This window comes from Bos javanicus, chromosome 25 (genome assembly GCF_032452875.1).
Source record: "Bos javanicus breed banteng chromosome 25, ARS-OSU_banteng_1.0, whole genome shotgun sequence".
In the NCBI taxonomy this organism is placed as follows: domain Eukaryota; kingdom Metazoa; phylum Chordata; class Mammalia; order Artiodactyla; family Bovidae; genus Bos; species Bos javanicus.
In genome coordinates, this window is record NC_083892.1 from 18907525 (window position 1) to 18920146 (window position 12622).

At 39.5% G+C, this 12622-nt stretch overlaps 1 protein-coding gene across 2 annotated transcripts in view; it reads right to left on the bottom strand.

The window, feature by feature from the left end:
* DNAH3 (dynein axonemal heavy chain 3) overlaps positions 1–12622 on the bottom strand; it is a 248787-nt gene that overhangs the window by 212912 nt on the left and 23253 nt on the right. For both annotated transcript variants that reach the window (XM_061401328.1, XM_061401327.1), the window contains exons 10-13: positions 10444–10623; positions 6219–6355; positions 3282–3387; positions 2956–3134 (exon numbers count right to left, since the gene is read on the bottom strand). In XM_061401328.1, coding sequence (XP_061257312.1) covers positions 2956–3134; positions 3282–3387; positions 6219–6355; positions 10444–10623 — 602 coding nt within the window. The remainder of the gene's footprint in view (positions 1–2955; positions 3135–3281; positions 3388–6218; positions 6356–10443; positions 10624–12622) is intronic.

Genomic DNA, 12622 nt, shown 5'->3' on the forward strand with positions numbered 1-12622 from the left:
AGGGATAAGTTAAGCACAACAAACACTGTTTTCTACATGTACTGACAATATCATTTAAAATAAAGATCCAGGGGTCCTGTAAGCACAGGGCTATTCTCTGTCTGGTGTAGTGATGGCATAAGGGAGACCAATATATTTTGCATCAATCTATGGCCTCTCTACTTTGTTGTCACTTTTTGGACAGATTTTCCACCCTGAGGGGAACATACATTCAGACTTCTACTCAGGGCCATGGAATTTCTGATCAATATTTCAAGTCATTGTTTTAGCAACTTTAGACCAATGCACCTATAGTGGAAATGGATGGCATGCCTACTTTATTACCAATGCACTGCAAGGTGCCTCCTGCCTTTATGGCCAGAGCATCCCTTTCTAGGGCACACCTATCACTGGAAACAGGAAGTTACTTCACTCAGCAATCACAGGACAAAAAAGTAGCAAGGCTGGGATGTGGGTTCAGAAGATTCAAACTCACCTAATTGGGCAAGTGAGTTCCACCCCCCCACACCCCCCACCCCCGGGCCTCTTCTCCATTCAGTAGGGTGTTTTATATCTGTTTTACCTACCTCATTGGATGGCTGAGAAGAACAAATGAGTCAGAGTCACTATTTTCAAGGTAGAAAGAAACTTCAGAACTCAATCACTGACCAGGAGTTTCTGTTTCTGGGCTCTTAGAAATCCCCAGGTTTGTAATGGGACCTTTACTTTCATTTATATTAAAAAGACCAAAGGAAATTATACATTTATTTTGATGGGGAAGAAAGCATGGACCAACCAAGGCACCATGTTGCTTGATTTGACAGGAAGTGAAAGTGAAAGTCAGTCAGTCATGTCCAACTCTTTGCAACTCCATGGACTATATAGTCTAAGGAATTCTCCAGGCCAGGATACTGGAGTGGGTAGCCTTTCCCTCCTCCAGGGGATCTTCCCAACCCAGGGATCAAACCCAGGTCTTCCGCATTGCAGGCAGGATTCTTTACCAGTTGAGCCACTGGGGAAGCCCTGATTTGAGAGGAACAAATACTTAAGGAAAAAAAACAAAAACAAAAAAAACAACTACCTGATGTTCAAACTTTCCAAAAGGAAGTGTCCTAGTAGTTCGAAGGCTGAAAATGTTTTACTGTCCTAGTCCCAAATATTTGTTCTATAGGAAAAGGAATTGAAGATCCAAGAGGTGAAGCCAGAGAACACAAACAAGTAAATGGAAGGCCTTGGATTCAAAGTCAAGACTTCCGGCTCCCCAAACAGGAATCCTACCATTTCATTACTCAGTCAGAAAGTTGAATGCAGTGGTGGAGAGTGTGGATTTGGAGTCAAAATGAACTAGGTTAAGCCCTGAATGTGCCACTTGAGGATCTCTTGGAGGCTCGGTTTCTTTATCAACATAAAGGAGAGAATAATGAACAACTTCTTAGGGTTGGTGTAAAGACTGATTAGATATTGAATGTTCTGAACACCTACACAGTGCCTGGACTACAATGTGTGCTGGAAAAATGGTACCTATTATCATCATTAATTTGCTGATGAGTTTCTGATATGTAGTTTATAAATCTTAAAAGTTCCATAAAATGCTAAATTTATACTTATCTACAAATAAATGAATGATATATAAAATAATATTAATAATGATTATTAGTGTTAAATCATTTTAGTCTATCATTTAAAGCTGTCTGAGAAAGAGAGCTAAAAATAAGACACATTTTGTAACATTCAAATAGAAGCTGCGGCTGCTAAGTCACTTCAGTCGTGTATGACTCTGTGCGACCCCAGAGATGGCAGCCCACCAGGCTCCCCTGTCCCTGGGATTCTCCAGGCAAGAACACTGGAGTGGGCTGCCATTTCCTTCTCCAATGCATGAAAGTGAAAAGTGAAAGTGAAGTCACTCAGTCGTGTCTGACTCTTAGCGATCCCATGGACTGCAGCCCACCAGGCTCCTCCGTCCATGGGGTTTTCCAGGCAAGGGTGCTGAAGTGGAAAGCAGAGTAGCAGAAATTTACTGTCCCAGCATCTTAGCATAATTTCCTTTTTTAGTAACCACAGCCTACATCTTTTCGGGGTACCTTCTCTTTCCTTTTCTTGATTCTCATGGTTTAGGTAAGGCTGACATTCACTCCAGAGATGAGAATAGTACCCAGATCTAAACCATCCTCTTGACTATGGTGTTGGCCTTGGTGTTGTCCAAGCAATCCAAGTCAGGCCAGTGCCACATCTGCCCAGTGGCACAGCATTGGAAAAAAGGGAAATCTTTTTTCCCCTGTGAATGAGAACCTGGGAGGATTAAGTCTGGAGCTGCTGGGGCCCACAAACTGGAGAGAACCTGTCCGAGAATGAAGCTGACACAGCAGACAGCAAGCAGAGGGAGGGAGACTACATTCTAATTTGTAGTATTGAGGGCCTGAGGCTAGCCAGCTCCTAAACTTTTCAACATGCAGACTCCAAATTTCTTTTTTACATTAGCCAGTCCCACCTCCTACCCCTTACAACCAAAAATGTATTGACTAACATATGGTCATCAGTAAAATTAAGGCATGATATAGAGTTTAAGATTGAATAACAGTATCCCCACACCCAGACAGTAGAAGTCTGCATAGAAGAGATTCTGAGGGCTGATTGTAAGCATGCTGTATCTTCGAATGTGTGACAGGTGGCCAGTGAGAGGGCCTGTGAGTTTAGACTGCCAGGTAATATCTCTCTGAAGCTGTCTGCAAGAAAGCAAAGGCTGAAGGATCAGAGATTAACTGCCTCAGGATTCTTTCCATCTTCATACTCTAGTAGTTTTCTCCTTATTGTTTATCATCTCGCCTGAACCTAGAGTTCCTGCAACCCTCACTTTGGGGGCAGAAACAAGTTGAATTGGAAGTTCAGCCTGGTCATTGCTGGAAGGTGCAATCCACTTTTTCATTCTCCCGTTTGTGCCAATTATCACTGCTATTTCCTTGCATGCAACAATAATACCTGGTGTTGGTGTCCCGGTTTACATCCACTTGGAATTGAATCAAACGGTCTTTAAGATTTTGGGCTCGTTCACAGAGATCATAATTTAGGGTCATGGTGTCAAGGCAGAACATGGCCAAAGGCACAGTTATGTGCATGGATGCAATTTCATTTCTCCGCTTTTTAATGCTATTGATCCTCTGTAGAAAAGAGCAGATTCAGTAGTTTAATCTGTCTTTAGCCTCTATGCATTTGCCCCTAGCCTCATCCCCAGCCAATACAGTGCTATTGGACTGTCTGTAACATGTAACCAAGATACAAAAAAAATGTCAAGTGGCATCTCCTACCATCACAAAATCCTCGATTTCATGATTTTCTTTCAGGAATTCACTGATGTTTTGTTCTGCCGTGTTATCCAATAAGTCATCATACTTTTTGTATACATTTAAGTATCTTCCATATTGAAGAGCAGAAAATCAAAGATACAAATACAGGTCACCAAATCAGATTAGTCAGAGTGGCAAACAAAGAGATAATATAAAAACTAGTCCAAACTATACAACATGGCAAAAGGCACAGTGAACTGGGAATTCAGAACTTTGCCTTCAAATTCCAAATTTTGCCACTTCTGAGCTACATGAACTTAGACAAAATATTTCTATTTTTCAAAGGTCAGTGTCCTTAATTTTAAGTGGAAACAACACCTCATCGGACTGTTGTAAAGCTATAATATAAAGCAATTAATGCTATGCCTAACATACACTAAATGTGCAATAAACAATACTTCCTATTCCTCCTTCTAGTTCTAAAATTCTGTGTCTATATTTTAAGATGAATATTCGGGAACTAATGAACCTGAAGTCTATTGAATAGAATTCAGTTTCTCTCTGTCTGTTGTCAGATGTAAAAATGGCTGGACAGATTTTCCCGAAATTGGAGGATGTTTTGTGACACGCAGTAGGCAGAATTAACTTTGCAGAGCCCAGTGGTATACTTCCAAGAGTTGGCCAACACTTTAGAGACTGAAACTAAGATACAGAGAAGCTTCTGGAACTGTCAGTCCAGAAAAACAAACTATATGTATAAGAATAAACAGGGTAAACAGAGGTTTCTAATAGAAGATCCTAGGTTGAATTCATGAGGGCAGAGCTTCCAAATCTGAGGCCATGATTTTCAGAATAGACAAGCAGCTGTTCTCAAATGGAGGTGATTTTGTCCCCAGCGGGCATTTGGCCATGTCTGAATACATCTTTGGTTGTCAAAAGTAGGGAGGGTCCTACTTAACAGGAAGAAGCCAGGGATGTTGCTAAATACCCTATCATATAAAGGACAGCCTCTCGTAATACAGAATTTTTTGGTCTAGTCTTTTTTGCTTCCCTTCCTTTTGTTCTCTTCTCTTGTGATTTGATGACTATCTTTAGGGTTGTGTTTGGATTGCATTTTCTTTTCTGTGTGCCTATCTATTGTAGATTTTTGATTTACAGTTTCCATGAGGTTTTGACATAGCAGCCTACACATATATACACACACACAAACTCACACAAGGCTGTTTTAAGTTGCTGATATCTTAATTTCAAATGCATTTCCAATATCTTGCAGTTGAACTCTCCTCCTTTCACGATTGCTGATTTTGATATATTTGTGTGTGGATGATTTTCTTTCTTTACTGTATGTTTGCCTTTACTGGTGAGATTTCCCTTTTGTAATTTTCTTTTTTCTATTTGTGGGCTTTTTGTTTTTGCCTAGAGAAGTTCCTTTAGAATTTGTTGCAAAGCTGATTAGGCAGTGTTGAATTCTCTTAGCTTTTGATTGTCTATAACGCTTTTGAGGGATTGGGGGCAGGAGGAGAAGGGGACAACAGAGGATGAGATGGTTGGATGGCATCACTGACTCGATGGACATGAGTTTGAGTAAACTCCCGGAGTTGGTGATGGACAGGGAGGCCTGGTGTACTGTGATTCATGGGGTTGCAAAGAGTTAGACATGACTGAGTGACAGAACTGAACTGAAAGCTTTTGATTTCTCTGTCAAGTTTGAATGAGAGCCTTGCTGCATTGAGTATTCTTGGTTGTAGGTTTTTCCTTTTTATCACTTTAAATATACTGTGTCACTCCTTTCTTGTCTGCGGAGTTTCTGCTGAAAAATCAACTGATAACCATATGGGGTTCCCTTGTATATTATTTGTTGCTTTTCCCTTGCTGCTTTTAATATATTCTATGTCCTTAATTTTTGTCAGTGTGATTAATATGTGTCTCAGCATGTTCCTTCTTGGGCTTATCCTGTATGGGACTCTCTGCACTTCCTGGACTTGAGTGTTTCCTTTTCATGTTAGGGAAGTTATTGGCTATTATCTCTTCAAGTACCTTCCTATGTCCATTTTTCTCTCTCTTCTCCTTCCTGGACCACTGTAATGTGAATGTTGGTGTGTTTAATTTTATGCCAGAGGTCTTTAAGGCAGTCCTTACTTCTTTTCATTCTTTTTCCTTTATTCTGTTCTGTGGCAGTGATTTCCACCAATCAATCTGTTTTCCAGCTCACTTACTCATTCTTCTGCCTCATTTACTCTGCTATTGATTCCTTCTAGGGATTTTTCATTTCAGTTACTGTATTTTTCATCTCTGTTTACTTGTTCTTTAAATCTTCTAGCTCTTTGCTAAACATTTCTTTTATCTTCTCAGTCTGTATATCCATTCTGTTTCTGAGATCTTGGATCATCTTCACTATCATTATTCTGAATTCTTTTTCTGGAAGATTGTCTATCTCTACTTCACTGAGTTGTTCTTCTGGGGTTTACCTTCTTTCTTTATCTAGAACATACGCCATATAGAACATATGCCATCTCATTTTGTCAGACTTTCTGTGTTTGTGGTCTCTGTTCTGGAGGCTGCAGGACTATAGTTCTTCTTGCTTCTGGTGTCTGCCACCTGGTGAGTGAGGTTGGTCCAGGGGTTTTTCAAGGCTTCCTGGTAGGACTGGTGCCTGACCACTGGTTAAAATTCAGGAATTTCTAAATTCCAGAATCTATCTGGTGCCAAGGCTTTCAGATAATAGGGGTAAACCTCTAATTTGAATTCTGGCTCTCCTATCTATTTGCTGTATAACATTGGGAAAGTTATGGTTTCTTCATCTGCAAATGGGGATAAATAGTAATCCCTATGTAAGTAAGTATTGGCTACTTATTATGTATTGTTTCAGGTCTGTGGGAATAGGGATTATTTATTTGATGATAGGTAGGAACTCTAAACCAATGCCAAAATGGCTAAGTTACAACTAAACCAACTTACTTGCAGGGACCAACTTGATTTTTCTGAAATACCTCGAAAGTTTGATCCACAAAGTCAGAAACCAGTTTTTCACCAGCATTAACAGTTCCAAGTATCAGATTATATCCTTTCAACTCTGGGAACAGGATAGATTCCACCTAAAGAGTAGAAACCACTTTTAAATGTCATAAGACATCCACAAGACACAAGGAGGAAGATGGCATCAAACTAAAATCTCTAGCAATGTACTCATTTCCAGGGATATCAGCTGCATTTCAATTCTATTTTCCCTCAGATGATGCTGGAATCACTCCATTATTCCCTTTAATTTTATTCTCCCTCTTCTTCCTCTTACTGGATTACTCATGTTTCAAATCCCTACTCTTTAAACTTTCATTTCCTTTAAGTGTCCCCCTGGGCCCCCAGTGGATGTTAGGTTTCCCTGCTTAAAGCTCACACTCTAAATTTATCCCTCTTGAACTCATCATAATTGTAATTAGATCAATGTGTAATGAGCTGTTCTAGGTTTGTTCTGGCATATTGATGCCATAAAGGCCTGGATCCTATCTGACTTCTTCACTATGGTGAGAGGCCTAACGAGCGTGGCACATAGTAAGTGCTCAATAAACATTGTGTGACTAAATAAATATTACAGTGGTACTCCTACCCCTACCAAACACTTTTCCTCTCTAATGGTAAGCTACTAGAAGCATGCTTTCCAATTCAAACTCTTCTACTAGCTGACTATGTGACCTTAGGTAAGCTACTTTCTGTGGACTTTCATTTTCTCACCTGAAGAAAGGGAGAAAGATACTAGATTCTTCTCTCAGTTCAGGGGAAAAAGCTATGTCTTTATGATCTGAGGCACAAAATAAATTTTTCCTGAGAATTCAACTTTCTAACTTCTTAATGGCACATGTGTACTTCTAAGAATGTTCTCAGTTGCATGGCTCATGCAGGCTACAAGTCCTTGTTGGGGGTCCACTGCTTTCTACTGCCCTCTCTGCTAAGAAGGATTTTAGTGATCTGTCTCAGAAAAGATTCTTCTGAATGCTTTACTGAGTTACATGGGTTATATGCAGTTGATGAGAATGCATCAATTTAGAAAGTGGCAAAAGCAAGTGTAACTGAACTTTCTCTTCCCTCTTTGGACAACTCAAAGGTTTTAAAACCAGTGAAGGAGCAACTTCTTTGCTGTAGCCATACTATAGACAGTGTTTGAAAGCAAAGATAGGAATGAAATGGTTTAGGGCAGCATGATTGGAGTATTCAGGCAACGCAATAAATAGATCACAGGTGAGCAGGATAAAAAGACTGCCTCTTGGGGGAAGTCTTCAATTGAAAAATGACTTTAAATGTGGCTGATTTTCACTAGGGAGAACAATATGGAGGTTCCTTAAACACTAAAAATTGAGTTGCCTTATGATCTAGAAATCTTACTCATAAGAGATATATCCAGGGAAAAGTCTAATTCAAAAGGATCCATGCACCGTGATGACCACAGCAACACTACTTATAATAGCCAAGATATGGGAGCAACATAAATGTCCACTGACAGATATGGCACACATACATATATATACACACTCAGTCACAATAAAGAATAAAATAATGCCATTTGCAGCAACATGAATGGATCTAGACATTATCATACTAAGTATTAATAAGTCAGAAAGAGAAAGACAAATGCCGTATAATATCACTTATGTGTAGAGTCTATAATATGACATAAATTAACTTATTTACAAAACAGACTGACTGACATAGAAAATAAACTTATGGTTACCAAAGGGGAAAGGAGAGGGAGGGATAAATTTGAAATTTGGGATTAACAGATATACACTCAGTTCAGTTCAGTCGCTCAGTTGGTCCAACTCTTTGTGACCCCATGAATCGCAGCACGCCAGGCCACCCTGTCCATCACCAACTCCCGGAGTTCACCCAAACCCATGTGCATCGAGTTGGTGATGTGATCCAGCCATCTCATCCTCCGCCATCCCCTTGTCCTCCTGCCCCCAATCCCTCCCAGCATCAGGGTCTTTTCCAATGATATACACTACTGTATATAAAATAGATAAACAACAAAGAGCCACAGTTTAGCACAGGAAACTATATTCAATATCTTATAATATCCTATAATGAAAAAGAATCTGAAAAAGCATATGCATATAAGTTGGACACAACTTAGCAACTGAACAACAATAATATATGTATATGTATAACTGAATCATTTTACTGTAAACGTGAAATGTTGTAAATCAACTATACTTTAATTAAAAAAACACACCTTTAAAAAAGTGGCTGACTCTCTTATACCCTGCAGAGCAGTCTGTAAAACTGAGCCAAGAACAACAGTACTCTTTCCAGATAATCATTGTTACTATCTGCTTATATCCCTGGCTCTCTGATCCCAGACTTCTTGGTTTTGTCATCACCTTCAGTATTTTCTCTTGTATATTTCTCCAACTTTGGCATTTCTCTGGCACTTTGAGTTAGAAAATTCTTCCATGAGGAGAGACTGACCCAAGCAATCTTATTTCACAATTGTGAAAGTAAGGCATCAACTGCTAATGCTGTTTTAAATTCTAATTATTGCAATTTTATAAAATCCTTCCTTTATCTCATCCAGCTTCCTTTTATTTATCTCTTTTCATTTCAGTCAGTGTTACAGATTCATATTTTTCTCAACTTTTGGCTACAACAAATATTTTCTGATATTTACTTTTGTTTCTTTAGTAACTTTCTCACAAATACACTTTTCTTTCGCACCTTGAGTACAGTTTTCAAACATCTCATGCTGATACTTTTTTCTAACTTTTAAAATTCATGTTTATATATAAGGCAGGACTGAGAGGAGATAGGGTACTGTCCACCTGTTGCTGTTCTCAGGTATTCTTCTTAGATATTCAATCTGAAGGGTTATTCTTTTAAAATGTCACTAGCCAGATCAGAGACAATACAGTATGAGGGGTTCAGGGAGGGAGACTGTGCCCTGGGCATCTTTAGACAGAGAACTCAGATCCTGGACTGCTTTTTCTTAGTCTAGAAGAGTCATCAGCATTTACTTGGGTCTGGCTTTCAAACCTGGTACAAACTGTGACCTATGACTGTGTCTTCTTGGCATTACAATTCACTAAATCTACTACCAGCTCCTGCTGGGCTGTCTTGCAGCAGCAGCCACATAAGCCCTGGGCTCTCCCAACACAGCTGCTTGTAAACATTGCTCATCAACAGCAGTGAAGGGGAACTTGAGTGGTGTGTACTTTATCTGTCTCCAAGCCCCACACTTATCCTTCCAAATTACAGGATCTTCTCTTTCATTTCCTTCCTAGGGATATTGATTGTAGGAGAGCTGCCCACGCTTCTTCCCTCTCTGCACATCCAGTTTTCCTGTTAGTCTGACTCGGCTGGGTTAAAAGCCTCAATTTAGAGTTCTCTGGTGAAACCAACTGGAACATGCAGCTTCACATGCTTTCCTAAAAACTCCAACTCTAATCATGCGATCTTAGAACCCTCTAAGTACAGGGCTGCAAAGAGAAGCGTGCTTAAGGGTACCTGAGCATCATACATGGGGAGGGAGGGGGAGTGGGAGGCGGAGGTGAGGTGGGTAGAAACATCTCACAAGCCCCTTCCCTACATGGGGCTGGACACTGGCCTCTCGCTACATCAACCACCTAGAAGGAGACATAAGATGGAATGCAAAAGAGTCACACTCATGTGGGTGATCCTGCCCAGTTCTAAAAGTCTGATAATAACTGAGATCTGATTAATAAAGTCACCCTGGAAAGGAAACTTGGAAAAAGGTTTCCTTTTCTAAGTTCCCTAGGCCAGGAAGGGAAGGTTTAATCTCCCCCCTAGAAGTTAAACAAACTAATAAACAAACAAACATATGGAGCTTTAAGAACTAAATGAGATACATAGTCTTATGAAAATTCTTGGCAAAGTGCAGAGCAACTGATCCATCATGAATTATTAATCCAAGATGGATATGGCTTGGGACACATCTGCCCTTTTGAGGTTGGCATCATGCACGTAACTCTGCTTGCTCACAAAGTAGATCTCAGTGTATTTGTTAATGGGATGCATGGAAATTTTTTTAAGGCCCCAATTCTCTTTCGGGGAGTCAAGAGGGTGTACTCAGGCTATATCTCCCATAGTAAAGCCCTACTTTGCACAAGCAGCCATTTAAACATAACTTTTATTCAATATGTGAATACAAATAAAAACAAATAATTCAGTACTATACCTTGGGAATCCCTTTAGAGTTCTTAATAATTTCCAAGAAAGAGTTACGTATTAATTCCCAGCAGTCATCAAAAGATGGATTAAAGACAATAATTGGCTCATTGACTTCAAGCTTAATCATAATCAGCTGAGGTATAAAGAACTCCATTTCTTGGTAGGGCTCCTCAAAATCATTTCCATCCTTCAGGATACATAAGATATGGTGATTATTACAAAATGGAACCTTTTAGAATCAAAGGAGTGACTTGTACCTGTTCATAGTGCTACATGGGTACCAGAAAAGGAAATGTAAGGTACCATGCACTGTTTCTATTTAAAATAAGGGTTAAGTCTGGCTTAGCCCACCTGAGTTCACCCTTTCCCCCTTCTTCAACGTATGTTTACATTGCTTGGAAATTATTTTATCAATATTTCCAAATCCTCCCCATCTGTTAAAATTCTGACCAAAATCTCCTCCTTTGGGAAGCCTCCCTGTTCCCCATGAAGAAATAATCTTCTACCTCTGAACTTCCTTATTTCCACTTGCGTGTGGTATTTTATCTTTCTCTCATGAGATTTACATGCACAGGATCTGTGTCTGAACCATCTATGTCCTCCAAAATATACAAGGTAGCATTTAGTACATCATAAAAGCAGGCGGCACAAGGGGTAAAGAACCTGCCTATCAATGCAGGAGACATAACAGACACAGGTTTGACCCCTGGGTCAGGAAGATCCCCTGGAGGAGGAAATGGCAACCCATTCCAGTATTCTTGCCTGGAGAATCCCATGGACAGGGGAGCCTGGCAGGCTATAGTCCACAGGGTCACAAAGAGTTGAACACAACTGAAGTGACTTAGCACACATGTACAAGGGCTCAATAAAAATTTGTTGACTGAATCCAAAAGTATAAGAGTTTATCTGTACATCCCACATGGAGTTGCTAATTAGCATATAATATATTTTAGACATTCAAAATGTCAACCTTTTTGCAGTAGAAATACTGATATGGAACTTTAGTGAAGTGAAAGTCACTCAGTAGTGTCCAATTCTTTGTGATTCCATGGACGATACAGTTCATGGAATTCTCCAGGTCAGTATACTGGAGTGGGTAGTCTATCCTTTCTTCAGGGGATCTTCCTGACCTAGGAATCGAACCGGGGTCTCCTGCATTGTAGGCAGATTCTTTACCAGCTGAGCTACCAGGGAAGCTGTAGCTTAGTTGGTAAAGAACTGATGTGGAGACATTTCTAATTCCTAACACTGGCTAGTAACACAAGATACCTTTCATAAAAGGCATGAAAGTGAAAGTGAAGTTGCTGTCGTGTCCGACTCTTTGTGACTCCATGAATTGTAGCCCACCAGGCTCCTCCATCCATGGGATTTTCCAGGCAAGAGTACTGGAGTGGGTTGCCATTTCCGTCTCCAGGGGATCTTCCCAACCCAGGGATCAAACCTGGGTCTCCTGCATTGCAGGCAGATGCTTTACTGTCTGAGCTACCAGGGAAGCAAGTGCCTAATAAAATTGGCATGAGGCAGTTGTAAAGTATTTGCTCAAATAATTGATTCTAAAGATTCAATTTAGAATCTAGAAATTCTAGATTTGTCTAAGGATTATTGATAAGCATTAGGTGAATGTCTACTATGTATCAAATACCCACACATTTTTTTCTTTAAGATATATTCAATTTTTAATTTTCCCTTTGTTTGAAATTTTAGAATGAAACTTGGTTGAGTTTGAGTCTCTTCTGTTTAGCCAAATAGATGATCACAATGATATGTATAGATTAGTCCACTGTAGAATGCTAATGGTGCAGTCTAAATTTGACAGCACTGGTTCTGTATTTTTTGAATAACAGGTCAACTGTTCATTTTTACTTTATTTGGCAAAATCCTTAGAACTTAACCTTTTCTAACCAGACAATTTTAAATTTTATCACTCTTTTTAAATTAAAATGGCACACAGTATAAAATACAAAAAAAATCTTCCTTGATTTCCCATGTTATCTAAATTTAAGGGAGTCTATGATGCTTTGAAAACCATCACAGTGTTTTAGTTTTTATCTTAGTGCTTTAGTTTTTATCTAGACTTCACTTAAGTAGTGTCATGAAAGTAGTTATTAATTAGGTCAATGAAGTCTTTTGTTTTTAGAGGTACCCATTCCAAAACCAAAGAATAAAAGCCCATATCTGCAATGAAC